The sequence below is a fragment of the Grammomys surdaster genome, unplaced genomic scaffold (assembly GCF_004785775.1).
Source record: "Grammomys surdaster isolate TR1022 unplaced genomic scaffold, NIH_TR_1.0 243, whole genome shotgun sequence".
NCBI classification, from domain to species: Eukaryota; Metazoa; Chordata; class Mammalia; order Rodentia; family Muridae; genus Grammomys; species Grammomys surdaster.
In genome coordinates, this window is record NW_021604688.1 from 1127124 (window position 1) to 1153484 (window position 26361).

At 40.5% G+C, this 26361-nt stretch overlaps 1 protein-coding gene across 2 annotated transcripts in view; it reads right to left on the reverse strand.

Moving 5' to 3' along the window:
• LOC114627138 (desmocollin-2) overlaps positions 1–15174 on the reverse strand; it is a 31078-nt gene extending 15904 nt beyond the window's left edge. For both annotated transcript variants that reach the window (XM_028774800.1, XM_028774801.1), the window contains exons 1-7: positions 14830–15174; positions 7278–7362; positions 5943–6142; positions 4358–4477; positions 3122–3277; positions 2260–2404; positions 1291–1457 (exon numbers count right to left, since the gene is read on the reverse strand). In XM_028774800.1, the coding sequence (XP_028630633.1) occupies positions 1291–1457; positions 2260–2404; positions 3122–3277; positions 4358–4477; positions 5943–6142; positions 7278–7362; positions 14830–14898 (942 nt within the window). In that variant the 5' untranslated portion in view covers positions 14899–15174. The remainder of the gene's footprint in view (positions 1–1290; positions 1458–2259; positions 2405–3121; positions 3278–4357; positions 4478–5942; positions 6143–7277; positions 7363–14829) is intronic.
• Between the last annotated feature and the right edge of the window lie 11187 nt (positions 15175–26361).

Sequence of the window (26361 nt, forward strand, 5' to 3'; positions counted from 1 at the left end):
TGTGGTTAGAAGAAAGTGTCACATGCCCTGGAGATATAATCAGTTGTGCACTACTCAGTATGGTTATGGGAACTAAACACAGGTTCCCTGAAAGTACAGCCTGGCCCAACTGATGAGTGTGTCTCCAGCCACTGTTGGAATTCTGAGATTCATAAAAGTACTCAATAATCATGTACTACTCCAAGACTAAAGATCACAGGTGACATTACATAAGAGCAGCAAAATTTTATTGGGATTTTAGTGCATAGCACTGGCTGGGGAATGTAAGGAAGTAAATAAATAGCTAATAGCGTAGTCACAGTAAAAGTATACAATATACATGTAAAGCATCCTCAGAGGGATATCGGCCTACTTTGGAAAGTTTTTGGATCTAGATGAGAAGAGGCATACACAGTCTTAACAGCACGACTGCAAATGGATATTAGAAAAGTCATCAACTGAGGAACTTACTAAAGTCATTTGGGAAAAAAAAAGAAAACAAGACGGGAAAGAGAGTTGCTGGCAAGTTAAATTTTATATACACTGCACCTATGGTGCGTTTCAGATGTCCAGGCAGATAAGGATTTGAGCAGTTAGCTAAAACTGGAACCACAGGCTATTCATGTAAAGACATTTTATCTACATAAGGAGAAGAACATAAACAAGGCTTAAAAGTATTCTTTCATTTTAAAAGTTAAAAGGTGGATAATATATTTCCACCCATCTTGAGAAGGTTCACTTTTATTAGATGCTTCCTTGTTTCAATATCTCTATGAAAATTTTGATTTCATAAAAGATAAAATTCAAGAAAGAATATTCTAGATGTTCTAAATTAACATGCCATGAGGTTACTTAATGACCTTCCTTTGCAGAGACAGCAGGCGTGAGCACCCGTCATCCAAAGTGCCTGGACACCAGAATGTTTCAGATGTTAACAGATTTTAGAACACTTGAATCTACATCACAGGGTACCTTGGTGTCAGGCCCATATTAAGACACAAATTGCTGTGTGTTCCACTAACACTGAATGCTCACAGCTCAAAGGCGGTTTTATACTGTATTTTTAGAATGACTGTGTTTTGGTTCCATGAGGTTAGGTGCAGAATTTTCGGTCTGTGACAAATTATTGTTCAAAAAAAGCTCATATCTTGGTGCATTTCTACCTTGAGATTTTTCAGATTAGAGATAATGTATCCATGCTCTTAAATAGCCAGCTTCATCCCCTACCACATGAGACCCCTCTATCCAGCTGAGACAGTGTGCTCTTAAAAATTAGGCTCTAATCCAGCGTTCCCTGCTGACATTAGTTACCTCTCGGTCCAGCTGAGCTGACGTGGTGGTGATCACACCAGTATTGGGATGCATAGTAAATAACGTGGGTGGAGAAGGAAACTGCTTCAGGATGGAGTACCTCAGCCGAGTGTGCATGGTGCCCGGCTCATCCTTGTCTGTTGCACAGACCTCCCCCACCGGAGAACCTGTGGGGGAAAAGCTCCTGTTCAGTTTCAAACCCAAATGTGTTCTATCTCTTAACTCCCTCTGTTTGGCTGCTTTGGAATTCATCTGGAGCACTTTCTGACAGAGCAGTATCACAGCTTTTATAAGTTATTAGATGCTTACAGAAAATAACACCTCTTTTTAAATACACTCATAGTGTAATATTTTGGGAATATGGTGACCACCACTATTTTCACTGTATTTTCCTGTGGGCCTCTATAAAATGATGATGCTATCCCTTTGTTAATTCTGCACTTCTAAACTGAGATTTTTTTTCTGATTATTCTTAAGCTCTTTTTTCATTTGCAAGCCTGTGCTTACATTAACCATTTGAGGCAGTTTTTTCTAAACATTAATTGGTTCAGTCAGGTCTTCCTACGGTAAGTCCCCAAAGGATTCTCATGACTCTTGATCATGCCCAGAATGTTCCTACCCATTTACTCATCACTGGAATGCAGGAGATGGTCTCACATGCTGAATGACTTTGTTTAAAGGTTCTTCACTTAAAACCATTTCATTCACCTCTCATAGATATGTAAAGTAACTTATTTGGAGGGTACCAGAATCATGCAGTCTTTTTGATATTCTTGTCTACAGATAATGCATTGACTGGATAAGAAACTAAGAATCCGAAGGTTGTCAAACGAAGAAACCAGTGAAACTCAGACGAAAATGTCCTGTTCTTGACACCACATGAGGATGCTTTCCTGGGGCCACAGAGAGGCTCAGTTTATGAACCAAAGCCCATTCAAGCCTCCCTATATCAATGGTGTAGCTACTTACCAATGGGACTATTTTCCAGAACTGTGAAGCTGTAAACTGTCTGTGTAAAGATCGGGTAGTTATCATTTTCATCCTCTATTATGATGTGGAGTGGCAGTGGGTACTCTGGTGTATACCCATCTGGAGTTGTTGCAAATGCAGTCAGCTGTGAATAGAGCAAAATCAAAATATATATATATATATATATATATATATATATATATATATATATATATGAGCATGTTTTGTTTTTGTGGTGCTAGGAATGGAATTCAGTTTCTCACATGGGTCAAGCATGCTCTTGTCACTGAGCTAAACCCTCTCTGACAAACAAATGCGTAGCCAACTGTTTCTCCTTTAGAAAATTAAAACAGAAAAAAAATCATAAAACCAGAAATAACCTAATGAATTTTATTTATTCTTTTTACTTTGTTGGGGCAAGGGAGTAAATGTTATAGTGGCTGCAGTTAGTAACTGCTGTGCTGCCTAATTTTTCTATCAACTTGACAGGGGCTAGGGTCTTCTGAAAGCAGAGAACCCCTGTTGAAAAACTTTTTGCGGGAGACTGGACTATAAGCAAGCTTGTAGGGCATTTTCTTAATAATGACTGATGGGGGAGGTCGTCCTAGCCCACTGTAAATGGAACAATCCTTGGACTGGTGATCCTGAGTTTTATGAAAACACAGGTAGAACAAGCTGTGATGAGCAAACCAGAAAGCAGCATCTATGGCTTTTGCACCACCTCGTCCCTACAAGTTCCTAGCCTGTTTCGAGTTCCTGAGCTAATTTCTTTCAATGATGAACAGTGATGTGGCGCATAACCCAAATAAACCCTTTCCTCCCCAGCTTTCTTCTAATACAACACATGATCTTTAGACCTTACCTCGAAGGACTGATACTGCTCACGATCTACACGACCAGTGCAATACAGGTTTCCAGTATCTCTTTCCACGTAAAATAAGTTTAGAGGTTCTTTATCAACTCCTGGACCTCTGATGGAATAGTATATGGTGTAGTTTTGAGCTGTGTCAGACTGGATCTAGAGAGCAGATAGTATAAGCATGGAACAGATTTTTACTTCAGCAGAACTTGTATATGTATTTTTATTCAATCACACTGCCAGTTACTAAAATAAACAATTATCCCCTGTTGTGTTCAGTTTTCAGAAAAAAACTCAGCAATATAATAAGGAATTACAATGAGAAATCTTCAAAAACAACATACTTGCAAAATACCACAGCAGCAAATCCAAAAATATTTTATAGACTAAACATTATATTTATAAACCAAACATTTGGGACTTCTCTTTATTAAAAACTATAGCAAGATGATATTGAATTATTATCTATTGCCACTCAATTTAGTCCTGAGATTTTATTGTATTTGGCCAAGTATTTTTAAAGGCTAGTTTTCATTAGATATGGTGGCATCTGCCTGTAGTCCCAGCACCGAGAAAGAGAGATGGAGAATTAGGAGGCAAGGCCAGCCTGAGGCTAAGGGGCAAGACCCTGTCTACATGGATAAGCCAAGCTCTGGAAAAAAAACACCATATTTTCTCCCATTTATGGATCTAAACTGTATATATATGTGTAGGTAATGTATTATACATATAGTATCTATAATGTATAAAACCATTTTCTATATGACATGAAAGCAGAAGAGGGAGTGGAGGAAAGAAGGAGGGTAGTGGGAGGAGGGAGAGAAAAATCAGTAGGTGAGAGTGAATTTGGTCAAAATACACAATACACTTGAAAGCAGCTATCTTCGTAACAATATATAAAATGAGCAACACCAATATGGCTTTAGAACACTACATGAGTTTTACAGTTGTCATAGATTACGTTTGCACAACTAAAGCTGCAAAACATGTGCATAACTATTAAGAAATATTTGCACACATGTTGAAGCACCTAAGCCTTCCATTCACATATTTTTGTGTAACTATTTTACATAGTTTCATGTTTTTAATCAGTAAGGATTCATTCAACGTCTTAAGCACAATAGGCAGGCATTCTATCACTGAGACACATTTCCAACCCTCACACAATTACTTTTAAATAGCTATTGATTCTTTTTGAAAATGGAAATGACAGACTTCTGCAGCCTTAGTAAACTCTACCTGTTGAAGGAAAAGTGGGAAAGGACCCAGTGAATTCTCTAGCATGGAACAAGGGATAGGAGCCCATCTTCTCTTGGCACGGCTGAGAACTTTCTCTGTGTGCTGTCTTTTATTTAGTACCTTGATTTAGGAGACAAAAAAGATAGGCCTTAATTGTTAAAGTCGATGGCTACTTCATCCCCAGACATTCAAACTGATACATTTGTCTCCTCTCATAAGGACTGGCTAGGGACATGTAAACCCACAGTAGAACTTCAAAACCAAACTAAACTTCAATACTGCAGAAATAATAACACTACTGACAAAAAATAAGACTGTAGTTATTGTGATGCCAGCCATTCTCTTGAGAAAATAACTTGATGAAATATGGAGAGAGAGAGACCAGAAGAGTAGATGCCACACTGAGAAGCAAATGCTTGCTGCCACGTTGCCATGCAAGAGCACAGGAGAAGGAGATGCAGTTAGAATGACTTGGATGGCTTGGCTTCCAGATTTATCAAAAGCACATTCCACTCACCAGCCACTAGCCAGAGCCTGGGGACCAAGAAAGATCTGTCAGAACGAAGAGAGAAATATGGTGATAGAGCTCAGACCACTTCAGTAAAGGACAGCCAGGGACTAGGAGAGGGTTTTTTTGACCTTCAGTGTCAAAATGAACAGGCACACATATGGTCGAAACCTTGACAATGTTATCTGTCTTCTAAGACTACGAGCCATGCTAATGACATGGGGTAGGCAAGGAGTTAAATGTGAGGTAAAGAAGGAAGTTGCAGCTGTGTCCAGGTAGCAGTTTCCAGACACTCAGATCCCCTCTAGGGTAAGTGTGTTAAAGCCACAGTTAGACTGTTCCCAACACATTGGAAACTAAGGCACCAGGGCATTCTCCCTCGTATGTCCCCTAACAAAGGATCTGCATCCCCCAAGGCCTGATGTCATCATTTTATCACTTGCACTGTGGCTTTCTGTCCCCCCACGCTACCCCCACCAAACTCCTACTCTGTTTGTGAGCTTTTCTAGAGGACCATGGGGAAAAAAAACCCTATAAAAGTGAAATGTGGTCCATCATAAATTGACGGCATAAAAGGATCACCTTTTCCCCAGAATATGCTATCCACTTCATGAATAGTTATAAAACTTTTTTTATAAGATCCACAACACAGAATTCACTGGCTGATCCCTGCCATGGAACAGCACAATTGAATCTCTCTTTATACTATTTGTTGGCTTGGCTAAATAAATGCCTGCTTAAACTATCTACATCTTTGGCCCGAAATCCTTTTGTGGGCTTTTCAAGAGGTAGAGTTTCCAAACTTGTTTTTAGAAATACATCCCCCAAATCAAAGTGTTTCTTTGTGTCCTGTCTCCTGTTCTCATGTGAAGCTTATCCTAAATGAAAGGGATGACAACTTGTAATGACATGTTTCACAACCAAGCCTCCACCACTACAACACAGTTGACCCTGGCTCTCATTCCCTTTCTAACCAAAGTGTCCCCCCAAGTCTTCTCTGGTTCCATATCTTCCTTGTCGGTGTCAGTTACCCCGAAAGAAACACCAATTACACTTCACTTATATCATCTCTCTTACCTCTACTGGGCCCTCTAAATGGACAGATAGCTCCCTTTCTTCTTGGCTATCTGTGTTGAAAAGCCATATGGTAAAGCTTCTTTGCCCCGAGGACAAAACAACAGAATTGGTTGTGTACACAGAACCATCTTCTAAGACTTGGAAATCAGGATCACTCAGATGAATTATATTTGCCGATTTAAGGCAGTCCATCAGGTTCACTGCAGAAAATACACACAGCACTCAATTTAGCAACACTGAGTTCAAAAGTATTAGTACCTTGATTTAGGAGACAAAAAATATTGGCCTTAATTGTTAAAGTTGATGGCTACTTCATCCCCAGACATTCAAACTTTTGTCTCAGGGATCAAAACACTTAAATCACATAGTGGAATATATAGCATTTTTCAATCATATGTGAAACTATATGGTTGAGGTCCTCTCAAAATACACATATTGCTTCTAACACTTTGTTTTACATGTGTTTAAAGAGATACTTGTCCTGAAAAAATGGCATGTGAATTCCGTGAATTCCAGTATTTGAACATTTGACACAATGAATTTTCTTTCTTATCTAAAATTAGCTATTAGAGACTACACAGTACTTGAATTAAAGTCAACAGTTACTAAATCGAAATACTACTGAAGTCTACACTAAATGTAAAATAATTAACACATTTTCACATTTAGTTGATTTTTTTTTCCTTCTACAACTAAATTACATAAAGAATCGACTGGGCCAGTGAGATGTCAGGGAATAAAATTCTTACCCTGCATGGGGGGAGGGCAGGGGAAGCACACGTGTATATATACACACACTTATTTTAATAGTTAAACTAAATAAAGAATTGATTTATTAAAAGAAGTATACAAGGCTAAAGACATATCTCAGGATAAACTGATTGCTCAACAAATACAGTGCGCTGAGTTTGATGCCCAGAACCTAGAAGGAGGAGGAGAAGGAGGAGGGGGAGGAGGAGGAGGAGAAGAAATAAAATTCAGTAAGACATCAAAATGTTTAATGATGAAAATCCAAGAACACTGCCAAACTCAAGAAATAACTTCAATATTATTTCTCAAATGCTTAGAAGCATATTTAGCATATACAATATCATACATGGAACATAAATATCAAAAATTATGTTATTATTTGAACTTTATCTTTTTATCTTCTTTGGATAATCATATGTTCCAATCAATAATAATTATTTCATTGGTATGATATAAAGTATCAAAATGACTACACTGTTCACTGTTAGCTATTAATCACAAGACCTTCATGGTCCTACACATCACAGGGACGTTTAAGAGAGCATACCACATCAGGGTTTATGACACACTGTAGCCACCCTTTACCTCTGCCAACAAATTTCTCAGCAGGTAGTTCGGAGGGGACCCGGAGGATGACTTCTTTACAGGCATCACAAGCGAGTGCAAGGATCTAAAACAAACAAGTAAGTGTCATACACTCACTCACAAGATCTTTATAATGAATGTAGAGTCTCAATTATATAGTAATATTCATTTAATTGCATAAAAGAAACATTAATAATGTAAGTATACACACACAATGTATTTAATTTAATTTAACAAAATAAAATAAGAAATGTGTACTAGAGTAAGAAACCTGAAATCTAGGAAGGAGATGAGTAAAAGGCTAAGCACTCCCTTCTTCCCAATGCATTTCATGCTCAGGGGTCCACATTTTTCCTTAAGACTGGTTTTTATGCTGTTCTGTAAAGTGAATTTACTAGTAACTTCACTGACTGGGAGGGTCAAGGGAAGATCCAGCAGCAACATGTGTGTGAGACAGTACCAAACACACACAGCAAAGAGAAATAAATAAATTCACCAAATCATCAAACCGTTTCCATCAGTGTTCAACATCCCAGAAGCTACAGAACCAAAGCAATAGCCTGCTAAACCAAACCACGGTGCCTTTGCTGAGGGGCACTGTGGCTGCCATGGGAAGGGCGGGCAGAATCGAGATCTGAGTCCACACGACATCGGACCTTATTCTGAGCACTTTACTTCAGATGTTTTTAATATTTAGCGATCCACAATGAGCCAATTCCAACTGACTTTGCATTTGGAGGCTCAAATTTAATTCTGTTGTGAACTTTTTCTATGGATGTTTCTGAAAGATATACACTCCATTTTCTTCAGATTACCAGTCCTTGACCAAAGGCAAGGAATCCAACCAGCAGCTATGCTGCTAAGCAAGAAGTCCATTACCATAAACTAAAACTGGCTAGATTTGAATGAAAATCTTATTTCCAATCTATCTTAAAGCCCCTGTAATTATACAATTTAACCTATATAGAAAGGATCCAAAAAGGTAGAGGTTATATTTTATTTGCAAAATTGGAAATAGATCACAACCCTCCCACCCAAAGACTTTAAAATTGAAAGATAAAAAAAAAGGAACTTTCTCAGGCTTCATAGCAAAGATTGCAGGAGCACAACCAGGTGTTTTGAGGACTGTGGCTCAGGGTGACTGACAAAGTACATCTATTCATTCACTCAACCAACACTTACTCCCTCAACTAACACTCAGGGATAAGGAGGTGCTAAGCTCAGTCATCAGCTCCAGCAGTGTGCAAAGCAAGGACCTTGCCCTGAGGGGATCACATTGCATGACACCAATGAAGACAGACAAGTGCTCAAATGTCACGTCCCACCAAGGATTGGCCAAGACAGATAACAGTTACTGGAGAAAAAGACCAGAGAAAGATGGTAGAGAAGGCTGGAGCCTCTGTGAACTGAGGGAGCAAATCAGCTCCACTAGGAGCCGTCTGGAACATTGTTTTGTCCAGAGTGCAAAGGAAAGCAGAAATGAGAGGCAGAAAGCTGCAGAATGGTTTTATCTGGCATTCATCAGCAGTCAGTCAGCCGGTTGCATGGCAACAAGATTACAGACACATACAAATGGAAGTGAGGATAACAACTCAATGGCATAGCACTATTCCAAGGTAGGGACATGGTACTTACACAGAAGTCTTACTGGTGGAGGTGAATAGCCCGGTTAAGACAATTGCTTTGGGAAACAGTGTTCCTGACACCCATTTATTCATATATTAAATGAATTTAATTAAATGTCTACTCTTTAGTAGACACCCAGTAGCAAACATGATCTGCATGAAAATTCAACCCCAGGATAAGACAGTAAACACAGTAGGGTATGGAAATGCCATGGCAGGGAAGTTGAGGCTGGTATAGGAGAGCAGGGAGAGCCAGCCTCACCTAGGAACCAGATGAGGTCAACTGAGGAGTGGCCATGAGTCAGTCATGATAGGAGAAGGCAGGGTTGAAACTGCAAATGTACAGAATGACAGACAACAGAGAACTAAATAGAAAGCTATAGTGTAGTGGGTCTCAACCTGTGGGTCATGACTCATTTGGGGAGCACACAACCCATTCACAGGGATAGCCTAAGGCCACCAATGGTTGGGGCTCACCACAACATAGCAACTGTATGAAAGGGTCTCAACACAACACTAGGAAGATTGGCGACCACTGCTCTAGTGGCTGATGTGTACAATCTCAGGAGAAAAAAAGATTTAAGTGATCCTGAAAAGTGTGGAGCAACTTCTGAATAGTGTCAACAACCCATGTGGAGTCTTCCTCTTACACATTATAAGGAGCTGCTATGGCTTACAAATAAGGTGGGACCCCAAAGGTATGCCTTCTGGGTGCTACACCCAATCACTGAGAGGTAACTGTGTTATGTGAGCTTAACCTAATGAATGGCAATTAATGAATGCTTCCTTTGCAGGCATTGTTAGAGGCGGTGGAAAGTTTGTGTTGGCTCCTGAATCACCCAAGGAGGTCACTGGAGATGAGTCTGTGAACGATGGGCCCTGTCCTGCCTCTTCTCTGTTACTCCCTTTTGCTTCAGGTCTGCCATGAGATAAATAGCTTTCCTCTACCATGACCTTCATTCATAATGTTTCTGCTTCTCTTGCATGAACCTAAAAGCAATGGAGTCAGTTAACCACGAACTAAAACTTTTAAAATTGTGAGCAAGCCAGAACATATCTTCTCTCCTTTAACATTTTTTTCTTGGGTCTATCTAAGAACAATGAAGAAAACGGACCAATGCAGAAAGCAAATTGTCTCAAGTAAATAAGTTACCTAAGCAGGCTTATACTGAAGAGTGGTGAGCCTGAACATTTTACAGAAATAGAACGAGGGATGAAAACTTTCATTTTAATGAAGACATGTAAGAAAACTTGAAGAATGTTGTGAGAAAAGTAAATAGCTATGAAGAATAACATGATTTCCAAGCATCCTACAGCATTGAAGAACTAACAAAACGAGCAGAGAATTGAAGGGCAAGGTCTGCAGATAAAACTGAAACATAGAAAGTAGGGAAGAGAAACCCAGAAATACCTCTGACCTGCCAAGATTGGCTCTGGTTTCTTGGCCTCAACAGAGATGGAGTGAAGTGAAAACATGGGACACACCTGCGGTGTACAGGAAGCTGCTGTCCATTACACCTTCAATTTGAGGGAGAGCCACAGCAGATCTGGCCTTTCCATGGGTTTAGAATCCATATTCAAATCCATGGTTTGGGTCAGAAGTCTCTTGTTTATTATAAGGACAATGCCACAGGGAAAGCATCAGAAACAACCCCATAGTCATGTTTACTCTTCCATAGATTAATGGAAACACACCTCTATGTGTCTACGAGGATATTTCTGAAAGGTTTAAATGAAGAGAGAAGACCCACCCTGAATGTGGGTGACATCATCCCACAGGCAGGGATGCAGGACTGAGTGAGAAGGAGAAACTGGGTGCCAGCATCCATGTTCTCTGCCTCCTGCCTGTGGAAACAATGGGACCAGACACCTCACTGACTGTGAGGTACCACCAAGAGTGACCTCAGCATCAAACTGTAGCCAAAATAAACCCTCACTTCTCGGCTCAAGAAAAGTAGATGATCTCCTCACTAAACCTGGAAGTATAATAGGTTTTCCAAGGTCACCATAGCTGCTTCATGTCACATTGAGGAAATCTTGGACAGGAGTGAGGGCTTGCAAAGAGGGAAAAATTTCTCTATTTGCATTTGCTTTGTCTTTACCTACAAAACTCAAGCTTACCATGCGGGAAGGAACTGCTAAATACAGTTATCACTACTCTGTGTCCATAAATAAAACCAGTACCACACTATAAAAGAAGTAATTTTCTAAAGCATAGACATGTGTGGAAATGCCAGGAAGTAAATGTAGTAGACTAGAAGGCCACATGCCAGCACCAAGTCATCTGCTTCCTGACTGTCGGCACCAAACACCTTGCTGTCTTCCCACGAGGTCCCCACTGAAGACTTGCCTACTTCAGAAAAACCTAAATGCAAAACATAGGTGGATGTACACAGAGAGAAAGGCAGATCCAGTCTGCAGTAGGAAAAATGGGCGACATACATATATTAATCCTAAATTAAATTACACCTTTATGATCCCTATAAAAATCTCAACAGAGTATTTTCTGGAGTTAAACGAGCCGACTCAAGGGTTATAGAAAACTTATGAAGAAGAAGAACAACAAAGGGATATCTAGACGTTAAAAGAGCATATGAAGTTCTACTAAATAAAAACAAAGCATAAGTCAGTATGTGGGTAGAAAGTATTAGCTACATGATTTACAAAGACAAACACCATGTCTGCCTCCACCTCATCTATTTACAGCCCACAGAAGATTTACACAAGTTTTGTCATTAGCAATTTGTAAGAGTTTTTTGTCACAGTCTTAACTACACAGCATTTTGTTAAAAACCGTTAAATGTGAAATATTGCTTTTAATCACTTCTGACGCGTTCGAGTAGCCTCAACGTCAATCTCAGTAATTCTTATACTGATACAATCCTTAAAGACATGAAATAGTAGTTCTCAACCTCCCTAATGCTGCGACCCTTTAATCCAGTTACTCACGCCGTGGTGATCCCAAACCACAAAATTATTTTAGTCGCTACTTCATAACTGTAATTTTGCTGCTGCTTTATCATAATATAAAATAATCATAATAAAAATAGCTGTATTTTCTGATGGTCTTAGGCAGCACTTGCGAAAAGGGTCACTTAACCCCCGAAAGGGTCGCGACCCACAGATTGAGAACCACTGCTGTAACATGACATCAAACATAAAACAGCTCCCTGTCTAGCCATATGCAATCTATTTGGAGAGAACAACAGCTCCGAAATCACAGCCATCAGCTTTGTATTCATCATCTCCAATTCAGGTTCTGCCATCCATAAATATGCCTGCTCATATGCATGTGAATGGTATACAGCCAAGTTTATCCACTATGACATTAGTGAGAGCAAAAGCCTGTAACAAAAGAGATAGATACCAGTAAACAAACCCTTGCAAAATGTCTGAAGATGAACTTATTGAAACAATAAAGGATTAAGGGGAGTAATAGGGAGAAAAAAGCTTCTAGACTTTTCTGTGAAGATCAAGGTATATAGAAGTTCTATATATTGAAATCTCTGATACCAACAGGAAAACAATATTTGGAAACATAGTAAATGGTATGCCATAGTATACTACGTAGAGATACAGGCCTGTTGTTTAAAGGTGGTGTCCGAAAGAGCAATATTAATTTAGGATGATGTGATATTTTAAAGCATAAGGTAGAGGAAATGACGGGAACAGGGGGTTGGGGGGGATATACATTCTGAGAAACAAGACTTACAGCAAGACTCCACAGAAAATTAGCATTTACAAGTAAGGAAAACAGTGGCCAAGCAGACAGAGTGCTAACAGAAGGGTGGCCAGGGCGTGGGGCATGGGACGAGGAGGGTCCGCTGCCTAACAAGAATAGTTTCCATTGTGTAAGATAGCTGTTTCAAGGTACCTGCTTATAGTTAATTTGCTATTACTGTACACTTAAAGCTCCGTCCAATGGGAAGATTTCATGTTACATCTTTAAGTCATACTCAGAAAATGGGTGGGGGGGAGTAGGGAATGAAGAAACCAGGTAAGAAGTCAGATTCTGGGGGCCAAAAGTTTTTTCTAAGGTGTTCATTTCCAGAATAAAGAATGAATAACAGGGTAGAATTATGTGTAGAGTAGAATGCATCTCTTGAACTTGTCAAAGGAGCTCTTAGGAGGCTGTAGAGAACAAAGACCTTTTGGCTTTCAGGAAGAAAGCTCAGGTGCTTAAGACACTGTGGGGTGGGGCAGTACAGGAAGTGGAGAGAAGCTGACTGGTGGAATGGCAAGGGATTACCTGAGTGTATGAGAAAGAGGAGACACAGGGAGCCGCACCCCTGGAAAAACTTCTTCTGTAGACACTGTGCTTACTTACTCTATGCTTTTCTCACACCCATCTGAGACTGGAGTTCACATGGTCCCTGGAGTTTAAAACAAACTGAGGAGACACACACTACACTTTCCTGCTTGAAAGCAAAATAAAGGAAGTAGCCAGAAGACCCCCTATCCATCCCCATTCCTAGACTCAAGAAAGGAGGGCTCTACTTATTCACCTACAGAATATGTTTCTCCTAAAGGATCTCAGAGTATGGGCTTGCAGAAGGCAGCACTCTATCAGGAAGACTAAGCATGCCTTTTCTTCCAAAGAATAAGGCCCTGTGATATAAAAGGAAGTGGCAATGTCCCTCACTAGGTATCACCCTAAATTCACTCTTTGTCATCAGCAGAATATTTTGTGACGATTATTTGCCCTAGGCTAAGTTCCTTCGTCATAAAATCCTGACTGCAAGGCTCTGGTCCCAATCTGTGTTTATGAATAGCCTCTGGGAATTCTGATCGAAAGTTTAGACCATTCATTCCTTGGGACTTCCAGTAACCAATCACATTTTCAGCAATTAAAAATGCAGGAATTTCTTGTGAAAGGAGACTTGAGGAGAAATGGAAGATGTCAAGACCCTTGGAACCCTTCACTTCCACACACTTTGGTTCCCTGGGTTTCTCCAGTCTTCAAAGCCGTCTTGAGTGACTGCCTGCCTCAGGCCAAGGGCATTAGGGCAGTATCAAATTGGTAGCTATTTTGCACCTAGCATAGTGAACTTTTTCCTTGTACAAGGGACCCTGATAAAACTATAATCTGGAGCATTCTTTTCCCACAATCCCCAACGGCCTAGTCACTCTTGAGTCTTCTCGTTCCCTAGAGAGATCCAGTCCTGTCCTCAATAAAACCATAAATTTTGACTCACACTTCTGAGAGGGCTGAAGGTCCTGGCTGTTGTACTTCTTAAAGCAAGAAAGAGTCTGAGCAGGAGTTGAGAAGAAAAATCCAAACTCCTTCTAGGACAAGATCTCAGGGCTAGCTAGGATGTTCATTTCCCAGAGATTGAGGGGATCAGTGATCACCTTGTATCCACCCATCTAACTTTGGAAGAAAGTCCAGACTCCCTCCTTCATTCCAACGCACTTCTAAAATTCCATCCCCAAGCAAGGAACCCTCAAAAGCAACAAGTTTGTTTTTTTGGTTTTGGGGGGGTTTTTTTGTTTGTTTGTTTGTTTGTTTGTTTTGGTTGGTTGGGTTTTCTTTTTTCCCCAAGGACACCACACCGGCCTTTGGTGACCTCTGCTAGGCAGCTGACTTCACTCGGGGCGGCCTGCACCCAGAGCTCCGGTGACGGTGCTCCAGGCCCGGGCACAGCCTTGGCGCACCCCGCTCTGCCCAGAGAACCCCGAGGCCAGGGTTTTGGCTGGGCGTCTGCGGTCCGCCCCCGTCTCTATCCGCTCGCGCCTATTACAGCTCGCAGCCACACTCCCTCCCCTGCGGGACCTTGATGTCCGGGTCGCTCGGCTTCCTGCCGCCCTCCCTCACCGCCAACAACTGCTGCAGTTTAAGGTGTCCTGAGGTCCGGTGATCCCACCTGGGCCAGCCGCCCCGACCACATGTCCCTCTCCCAGTCCTTGAGATGGTCCCCGGAGCTCACCGCGAGGGTCAACAGGTGTCCCAGGCCGAGGGCAGTGCTCCCGGAGCGCGTAGATCCCGCAGCCGCCATGGCCAGCTCAAGGGACAGGTCACCGCCCCGCACACGCTGCGCAGAGGTGGAGCGCGCACAAGCGCTTTTCTCGTGCTGGTCTGATGCTCCCGCCTCGGTCCCCGGGGGCTTTTCCTCTTGGCGGAGGGTGGAGCTCAGGGCAAGTCCAAAAGACTCCAATCGGCCACTCCTTGTTATTTTTCTTAAGTCTTCATGACTTTAAGAACTCAGCCGGTGGGAACTCCCTCTCACCTTTCACCTGTCCTAGGTATTTCTCACCAGCAGACGCCACATATATGTCCCTTGTCACCCTCCACCCCCTACCCCCACCACGCCCCGATGGCGGTCTAGCAGGATTAACAGCTGGCCCTGCCCAGCAGAAGCCCTGACTGTACTAAGATTCACAGGGGAGCTCTGGCCTTGGCCCCGCCCAGAGCACTGCCCACTGCCGGTGGAGTTACCTGGGGGTGGGTGAGGGGTGGGGGGTGGAGGTAGGGGGGTAACTCCCAAACCCACAACTGTCCTGAATCAACTGGCTGAGTTACAGCTGCCTTAAGCTAGCCTGATAAAATGTGGACTCAAGGGACAGTCTATTGGGTAAATCAAAGTCCCACAGACATGTAAATAAGGTTCTAACAGGAGTTCCATCCTAAAAGGTCTAAAGGTTCAGAAAATAGATTGACAGTAACACTGGTTCTATAATTTAGGGAGAAAAGGAAAGAAAGGAAGGTGGAGAGGAAGACAGGGAGGAAGGGAGGGAGGAAGGAAGGAAGGAAGGAAGGAGCGAGCCAAAGTTATTACAGAAAACTCATCAACTGTAGCCTTGGATTGGTTGAATGTGGGATCTCTGATTTCCTCTGTGTTATCTTTTGTGATTTCTCTCTCAGATGGAGTCCTGGACATCCTGGTAGCAATTATTTTTCTCTGTGATGCTATCAGGATTAGAATTCATGGTGAAAAGTAAAAAAGAACAGGAGAATCAGATTCTGACTTGACAGCATTAAAGCCCATGACAGCATTAAAGCACACTTAACCAGGAAGACTACGCCTGAGAGCTTCTCCATCTTCAGAAAGCACACACTGAACTTTCTGACTCACCTCCTGACCTCTTTTCAAAGACACCACAGAAGTTTCACCAGAAAGACAAATGTGTCCCTTCCCTGGTGCCTGGTTTAAAGATAGTTGCAGAAAACAAATTTGAAGAGCTGACTGCAGCACTCAGTACCATTTCAATTATCAAAAATGTTTTCCTTTCTGTGAACAGACTCAAAATGGTGGTAATAGCAACCACATGTTAAATTCAAAATTAGTGGTAAGTGCCTGCCCTGATGGTTTCTATTAATGTAGGTGTTCTATTGTCTCCACAGCCATAAAATTAGCATCCTTTGCTAGTAAAATAAGCCTGGGTCATGAGTCTGACTGTCATGTTTTTGTTTTCTTACTTCTTAATCCTCATTCATGTTTGCCCAGTGATGATTTCGTAAATGTCTATCAACTCATTAGCAATGATATCACACTGTCCAGCTCCTATCACGCTTTCCAAAAACACAGAAGCCAGCTGGTTTCAGCATCACACCTCTTGACAACAGGACATTGCCAAACTCCTGCCTACCTTCAACCTCCAATACCTCTGGAATGGCTCATGCTCTTCTTCACTAAGGAAAGGGACGAAACTCATCTCAGAGAAATGAAGCTTTCAAATGGCAACGTTAATTAGAGAAAATTTACTCAAGGGATTAGGTAAAAGTTACATATTCTCAGTAAGTGTTCTGCCTCAAAGGATTAGACTAGCTGGCGACTGTAAATTTCTCCTTGAACCAGTTTAGAAACATCTCATGAAAGGATGAGAAGTGTAGATTGATCAATGTGCCTCCTTTGGAGACTGTCATTTGGCTGGGAACAGAGCCCTGAGACAGAAGCCAGCTCTCCCTTACTCTAACAGCATCAAAAGTAAAAATCAGCTTCCCGTTTGTCCAGCCCTGCTTTGAGAACTCCTCAGGCACCTGTACTCACAATTGATACGTAATCCAGAACACTGGCTGCTGCCTGTGGTACCTCCTTCATCTAAGTCTTAACTGCTAAACTGATCCAGAGAGAGTTACTAAGAAACAGCTGAGACAAACGTCCGTTACATAGATCTCATACAGAGTCAAAACCAAAAGCTCCTTAAAGACAGGAACAATGTAGACCTTGAACTCTAGGGCCCAAATCTACCCAATAGCTTCACAGCCTTTTAGTTTCAGAAGCCAGAAACTAACTACGCTGAGATAAACAAGCAAATGAACAAAAACTCCACTTACTTAGATAAGGACAGAGTCACCTGTAGACCTCCACCTCTAACCCCAGCGATTGCCAGAGTCCAGGAAAAAAACTGGTGGATGAATGTGGCTTTCAGCAGGACTCGACCTATCAAGGTGTGTCCCTGATCCAGAATGACAGTGGAGCTAGTGTGACACAAATCTAAGGAGGAAGAAGGAACAAGACTGTAGTGTGCTGCTTAGGTCTCAGAGTCAGACGTAGGCAGCAAACCTGATGATAATTACAGCACAACTATCCAGAGTTCTCACAGGGATCACATGGTACAGTGTGTGATGCCCTCGGAGTAAATGCTCTATATGCTCCTTGCTTCCTTCTGTGTCTGTTATGATGGGTATCCCTCTTCTCCACACCATCCTGCCCCATCTCTGGCCACCTACATCAAGGTCCATCCCACTCTTGTGGCTCTTCCTGCCTTTCTAGTATGCATCTGAAGGATGCGCTTTACCTGGTCTAGGACTAGTCATAACACTAACTCACCTGCCACTTCAAATCTTTCAGCTCCATCTCCACAGCAAGGGAAAACATCCTCTGGCATCAATAAAACTAAAGTTAAGCTATAATAAGGTTTGTGTAGTTTTAGAAAATGTTCCCTAGTCTTTTTAAAAAATGAATTCTTTTGTAATGCAAGAAATACAGTTTTGCATTTCTGTTAAAGTATTTACTTTCTACTGTTTCATATACTTTTTTAAAGCTTCCTTTTCAAAATTAGTGTCAATGAAGTGGAATATATACAAGGGAGCCGGTGATAGAGGATGTGTTTGAGTTCAAATCCCAGGCCAGACAAGCAAAGACTGTCCATCCTGGTTTCCTTCTTTCATGTTGGCTGTGCCTATATATTGTCTTCTGATTGTGTATAGACTGTTCCTTGTATCTTACCTGACTTACAAATATTGCTGCACTCTTAAGGGTTGGTGCACATGTGTGCATGCAAACACACATGCACATATAAAACCTGTGTTTTTCAGACCTTTGTACTCAGAGGCTTGTTTTGCTGAAGCCCTATGATGTATTCTTTCTTCTGCTTGAAGATTTCTCCTATGCTCCTTTCTACAAATGTCAACATTCATTTACAGGGTAAAACCCTCTTCATTGAACTAGGTGAAAATACTTGTCACGATTACTATGATAAATTTGTTAGGGTGAGTTTTTAATTAATATTTCTTTCTCACAAAAGATCATATTTAATAACTATGTTTTTTAGTTCACCCTTATGTCTCCCATATTAGCACAATCCCAAAATAATGAACACTTAAGTGTTTGTGAAATGAATGAGCAAATGAATGACTGACAAATATATAACACATTTGGGTATACTTTGACAAATAATTCTTTTCTTTTTCTATTTTCCATGTATATTGATATATTAGACTAATTTCTTGGGTCACATTTACGAGGGCATGAATTCCTAATATATACCAAACATACTGAGCATATTTAATTGATAAAGATGAGCCCACAAGGAATGACCACTGTTTGTGTAAAGAGTAGACAAATACTCTGGTTGATTTTAACATAATTTAAGACAGATGAGTGATCAATAAGACCTTTAATATCTTTTAAAAACAAATAAATAAAAGTGGTTAATCCTGAAGTCACTTGAAAGAAATTCCATAATTCCATAAAGGAGAAGATCCACCCCCAGGTGACAAGCACCTTGAGTGGGAGGGGGTTATAGGGGGAGTGCAGGTGCCTTTGCTTCTCCCAGGTGAGGGCATCTGTCCCTTGTTACTGCAGCTGCACTCCTCCTCTAATGTCAGATTAGGCAAACTGAAGCATCTAGCCTCATAGACTGGCCAGTGATAGCGTCCGTGGCCTCCCTGGGCAGGCAGACAACCACTGTCCACCCTTTATCATGTAACCCAATCTAGTTATGTTTTCTTCTTTTGTAACATGGATGCATTCTGTTAATTCAGCCCCTCTGGAGGATCTTGCCTGATACAGGCATGATGAAGCAAAGAAGAAATCCTTGAGAGATGGGATTGAGAGAACAGATTCATGGTTAGATAAAAATATAACCAGACTCTTACTCAACTGCACATGCAAAGTAGCTTCTAGAGTGTCCAATCTGTGCTGTGGCCACAGATCCATAACGGAAGATGGTGCAAAATGAACAACTTTATCCCAGTAAGTAGAATAGAATTTTTAAAATAAATCCAAACCGTTTCTTCCACCCCATTGAAGCAACAGCTTTTCATGGCTAATGTCAGCTCTGTCTTGTGCCCTCCTGATTCTGTCTCCACCTGCTCAAGGGCATTGTTAAAAAAAAAAAATCCTGCCCCTCCTCCCCTACTTTATTCAATGAACCCATCTCAGTCCTCCTAATAACATGTAATGGGACTCAAAGGAAACCTCAACCCCTCTCTACTCCCTTTCTCCTGCTGGTTACCGCATTCCATTTATTTGCCCTCCTATATAGAAAAAAAGAAATCTTGAAGAGTTTTGGTTTGATTTAAGTTCAAAATTTCTACTTAACAAAGGACACTATAATAGTTGTTAGATGAGAGAATTTTTTAGTGATACAAAAAACAAAACACACTTAGCATACACTAGGAACTGCCACACATGTGCAAGAGTGTAACAGAGCCTCAAGAGACAAGTGAACAAGAGGCTACAAATGTATATTTCAATAAATCAGAGAATGGTATGCTAAAATATTAAATTATCCTTTTGCCAAATAACAGCAATAGCTGATGAGTTCTGGATAATTTGAGAACCCTGATAAAATTACAAATTTGAAAGAATGTTAAGCTAAGTAATCTAACAATGCCCTTGTGTTCCATTGCTTAAGAAATCATTTCCTTATGGTGCAATTCCAAGAGAGTCTCATTGTTTGTTAAAAGGAAGTTAGGAACAATCTGCATTACCATCTTCAGGGAGCAAGTAGATAAACTGTGGTCTCCCATCGATCCCTGTTCCATCTTGGAGACACCAAGCTGCATATAGCAGCCTTTCTCATTCTTAAGAATAGAATCTAGTCAACTAGCTGAAATAGAATATTTCTTAATTAAATGTAAGTGAACAAAAATTTTACAGCGGTGGCATATTTTTATACAAAAAATACATTCTAAAGCTTCTCATGGAGATAAACATGAGTTGAAAAATATAGGTGTGTAGTGTAGGAGCGGGAGAGGAGGAGCTAAGCAAAAGAAAACAATGACAATATTGCTCATCGTAAGAAGAGCAATAGGAAAATTAAACACTATATTGTCCTTTATTATATGTTTCCTCATTAGTAGTACAGACTTGCTTCTATCCTCTAACAAGGAATAATAATGAAGAGAACCATTGATAATCCAAGTGAGTAGAGAAGAAATCAATATTGATCTAAAGGGAGGAACTAGAAAAATTGGTTGTACACATATACTGGACATCATATCTGGTAGTACATTTCTATGTATGATAGTTTGTCATACATAATCATAAAATACAGCATTTTCAACAGTATATTCCAAAATAATAAAGAAACAAAATATCTGCAAGGTAGGCCAGATTCAATTTTTCATAATTGTTTTGGTTTGCCTTGTGTGTTTTATACTCAGAAGCTGAGTACTGTGCCTCACAGCAGACTGTAACTTGATATTGGGTCTCTGTATTAACTAATGTACCATGAAGAATGCTCCCCATTAATTCCTGATTTGTCAATAAGTGGCTGGGGCTTATGACTGGGCAGAAAGGATAGGAGGTGGGACTGGGGGTCTCTAAAAAGAGAGAGGAGGAAGTCACCATCAAGCAGAATAGATCAAGAACACATAGCCAAGAGAAATGCACCCTAAGTACAGGTTGATGGAGCAGAAGCAGCCTGGGAGACACCAGATTGGCAAATGACTGACATTTGTGTGAGTTTTAACAGGTGGAAGAATTAGAATAGCTCAAAACCTGCCCAGCATAGTGCCTATAGCTTATTAATAAGTTGTAATGTTTCTGTGTCCTTCCCTTGGGATATATACAACCAATAGTCATATAGAAACCCCTAATAGTTATTTAGAAATAAAAAAGGGTATAGCAACTCCCAAGAAAAATAATTTCTTGCTTTAAAAATATCTATTAACAGAAGGTAAAAGTACTAGGTGGCCTGACTGTATTTACAGCAGAAACAAATGAGGATATAAGCTTCGAATTAGGTCAGGCAAATCAGAAGACTGTTGGTGTTGGTGTGCAAAGGACAACATTTCAAATCACAAGTAGTAAATATTCATATGAAAAATGTTGGGCTTGAACATTTTACTTACTGGGCAACTGTACTTTAGTAAGAGAAAAAACCTTGATGACACATGCCTGAAATGTTAACCAACCACAGAGAAAGCCACTAAATTATGTGCCCAACAGGAAATTGTTCAGTAGATAAATTCTATAACCACTTCCTATCTGAGACTCTATTATTCTTTAGGGCTTCTTAGAAATATTACAACACCATAATGACTCAAAAAAACTTACTAAAATTCTAAGCAGATGAATGGATTAGTAATCATAAAACAATAAAAGCCGTACAGAATGAAGAAATTTATTAATAGAATTGAGAGTCTAGAAGAAGCCAGGAATGTATTCTGAAATTATTTTATTTATATAACTCTAATATTTAAAATATTACCACATTTAAAGAACCATCAACTCACCTCTAGCTTCTTTTTAAAATAACTTTAACTGATAATCTTTATGACCAGCTTTCACAAGTTAATGTTGAAGTCTTGTTAGTAAACTGTAAAGATTTGATATTGAAATATGTGTGGCTAACAAGGCCCTCGACGATTTTCAGAGTGTTTGATGGGGCAGCTGACAGAAGAAAGAGTCAAGACAGCAGCTGCCACTGTGCCTAGAGGACATTCAGTGTCATAATGACTAAAGATGGGAGAGACAACAGTACAGTTGATAGGCACTGTCACCAGGCCTTCTTCTGTCTGTGTGGACTCAGCATTACACAGTATGAAGCCGGGAAAAGAATCTCCCTAGGGCTTTTCTTTTGAAATATTTGCATGCTGCTCTTCCGTTCTAACTTCAGAACATCTGCCTACTCCATTACTGACCTGCTTTCTGTTTCACAGAGCACTTGGACATTATAGAGAACTTCTAGAAGTTTCTGTCCTCCTAATCACCTGGGCCCCTGTGCCAGGTATATGATCTTTTCTTCCATTCCTCATGGCCATTCTTCTGCCGGAAGCACCACCCGATTCAGGACTAAAGGTGGGCTCTCCTCTACATTTACCTACACTCAAGGTCCCTGCAGTGAAAACACTCCCACACCATCCACTAAACCACCTCTATCTTCCCTGTTACACATGAAGGAAAACAAGGAAAGCCCTAACCTTACTCTGCCCCCATTTCTTCTGCTAGTTACTACACCCCAAGAATAAAGGGATGTTCTTACCGTTGAATGGAAAAGACATTTTCTTTTTCAGCTTTGCCTTAATATTTGAATTGCAAGAATCATTGAAATGTATCCTTCTTTTGACTTCTGCTTTTCCTTTCCCATGCCATAATCAATCAGTGCCTTCTCCCTGTGTAACATGGCAGTATTACAGTGTCACAGGACGTAGTGCTGGTCTTACACTGTGGTTCCGTGTTCTCACTCTCATATTGATCCCATCCAGCCTCCAACTTCTAATCTTGGCAAGGTGCTGAGACCAGCATGTCCAAATCTCTGTTACAGATTTCTCTCTGAATTCTAAATTCCAACTGCCTAATACAATTCTTAAACTTGGTACCCCCAGGGTCTTACAAAATCAGTCTTTCTATCTTCAGTCAAGACCAACACCACATTGCCAGCAGTTAAGGCAAAGTTTGGCTATTCTCTTTTTTCTTATGGGTCAATCAGTAAATCCTACCAAAGGTACCTGCGGAACATCCATGGGTGTTTGTTCCCACCATCTCTATCAATACAGTTCTGCTTCAAGCCATCATCATCTGCCCTTGGGGTTATGCTAAAACCTCTTACTCGGCTTTGCCATTGCCAGTGCTCATAACATCAATCTGCTTTCAACAAGCAACTTTGTTGTCTTTGAACAATTTAGAGCTGGATCTAACAGCCCACACCTGCCATCCAGCGCTCAAGAGACTGAGACAGAAAAATCAGGAGCTCAAGAATAGCCTTGGCTGCAGAGAGAGTCTTTCTCGATATATCACTAAGACGTTAATAGATGCCAATAGTTTGGATTATTGTGTTATTGTCCTAAGATCCTCTGACATTCTCTCAAATTTTTAAAAAACAAAACAAAACTCCCACAGAGATTTCTCATCCCAATGAAATAAAATGCTAAATAAACATCTCCATGAGTCTCCAGGATTTAAAAGATCAAATATTGCATGGCTATTTCAGTGTTCAGAAGCCTTTGGAGTCCTCCCTTGAGGCTCACCTCAAGAGGCTTTCCACAGCCTGCTGCTGCTTCCTGGAAGCTGAGATGTTCTTCTCCCACCAGTCTGTACTCAACCACGTCTGCTTCATAGAAAATAAGCCACCTGTTAGTCATGGGGCTGTTTTGGGTTTTCTCACTTTGTTTTTCTTTCTGTAATAGTTTGAGATAGAACTTAAGTTGTTCTCTCTCTCTTGTTAATTATATTTCATGAGAAAGTAAGCCTCAGGACTTGGGCTGTAGATCAATTGGTAGGTTGCTTGCTTGGCATGCACAAAGCCCTAAGTTTAATATACAATACTTCAAATGGAGCATAGAGGTGCGTGCCTGTAACTCCAGCACTCGGAGAGGTGGAGGCAGAAAGATCAGAAGTTTAAAGGTATCATCAGCTATATGTAAAGTCCAAGACTTGTCTGGGATACAAAACACTCTGTTGATGATGATGATGATGATGATGATTAACATATTAGTGTGAGTTTTCCAATAGAGTCCTAGCACCTGAGTCAGGATAGTAGAGCTTATGTGAGTGGGTAGACATGAGACAAAACGCTGGGCATGCATAAGTTGAACATGCAATTGAGTATCCACACAATTAATAACCACACAGAATCATTCAGAGCACAAGTCATTTTTATAGCTTTATAATAATTGACCTCTGCCCTGAATGCACTTCCAAAACTTAGGAATAGATTGCACAGGTACTAAATAGTAGCAAAAGTCAAATTTAGTATGTCCTTCATGACTAAATTAGAGACAGGAAGACTTGCCTGAAGCTCTCATAAATAGCTCGTGTTCAAACTATTTAATTTAAATAGCAGTCATTGATCCAAAATAGAATGAGCTCTGCTGTTGTCTTCAGTGAAGTTCCTGACTGCGTCAGCCTCCCCTTCCACTTGATCAAGAAACTAGAGTCATGGGATTCAGTCCTGCTTCTTCCCTGGACCTCTTGCCGAGCTCCGGGATCCAAAGTATGCTGGACTCTTCAAGCACCTCACTGGTCTCAGCTCACCACCCTCTCCCACCCATTCATATAACATCAGGTTCCTAGCTGCACTTTGGTTGTTTGCTTCTACTGCTGTTTTTGGTTGTTTTTACCTTTTCTTTGCTCTCGTGTTTACTTTTGTAACAACAAAATGCTATCTCCTGCCTCTCTTGAGACATGAAGCATTTTTCTGGAGAGGAAAAAGCCCTTGACTCTTTTGTGTGTATGTGATGATTTTTGTCCAGTTCTGTCACTACAACCAACTAAAGAACTACAATGATCAGATTTGTAAATCTGTTTCCTATCTTTAATCTTCCAGTCTTTTGTTTGTTTGTATGGTTGGTTGGTTGGTTGGTTGGTTGGTTGGTTGGTTGGCTGGCTGGTTGGTTGGTTAGTTGGATGGCTGTTTTTTCTCTGCGTAGCTCTGGTTGGTCTGAAACTTGCTCAGTAGATCAGACTGGCCTTGAACTCAGAGATTCGACTTTCTCTACCTCCCAAGTGCTGAAAGGTATCAAAGGGATCAAAGGTATGTGCCACCACTGTCAGGCATCTTCCAGTCTTTAGTTGGTCAGATGACTGTAGAGTTTTAGATTAGTTGTCTGTCTCAATAATCACTAAAGAGACAGATGTGGTAGTTAACATTGGATTGTTCATCTTGTATTTACAAAGTGACTTATATGAAAGAGAATAAGTAAGAAATTATTTCAGAACATTGATTAAGTTGTCTCCATATGACCCCAATATTTGCCTTGCTTTGCACTAGAGAAAAACACTTGATCTTTATTTAAGTCACTGCTGAGTACATATTATTACAGACTAATGCAGATTCCAGCCATTCCATTGCAATAAATAAGATGTTTTATATAGTCTGTAACAACAGAATTCCAATGCAGTTCATTAAAAGCTGTTATAAGCATTGGTCATATAGCAAAACCATAAAATTGACTTGTCACAGACTGAAACTTCTACCATCTCTGTCAAGCTCATCTTTACTGGTCTAAGGCTGAAATCTATTCAAAGAAGCACAGAAAATTATTTGAGACTGTAATGTATATAAGGAAACAGAATTTTAATGAACTAAAAAGTGAACTCATGCCTCAGGCTATAAAATTACAAGTCAGTACTGAGTCTGTTTGTCTGAGAGGAGGCAACTAGAGCAATATCATACCATTCAAGGGGAATTTTCATGGAGCAGAGAACAAAGCACACCAAATAAAATACACTGCATTTTAACCAGTGTACACAGACAAAAATTGTTTCCATTCAGCATTTTGACTTAATGCAACAATTAAAGACTCAATACCATCCCACCTTTTTGTTCAACAAAAAGTAAGAACAAAAGCAAAACTATTGAGCCTGGTTGTAAATGGCTAACGTACAGCAAGGACAAAGATCCCTTGAATGCAAGAACTGAAAATGTGGTTAATAAAATCATCACAAAATTTATCTTAAAATTTGAAAGGTCTAATTAGTGAGGTTCAGTGACCTGAAAGGGACCACACAGCATCGCATCGGAAAACCTCAGGTCCCCTAAGTCCTCTAAAGTTAGGTTTCTGGGTTTAATGGGGCAGCAAGAGAGTACCTTCTAGCTGTCTATTATTATCCTGGTTTTATTACAGTAAGTGATTAATTCTCCCCCACATTTTGCTTTCAGGTTGGTCAGAAAAACCCTACAATATTATCGAGCCTCATTGGTTTGAACTCTGAATAAAAATAAAAGAAGTTATTGGCACATATGGCACTCACTCCTCTGCTCTTACTAACAGGGAGATTAAGGAAGGAGAACCCAAGGTCAAGGTCTTCTGGGATTACACATAAAATTCCAGGATAGCCTGGGCT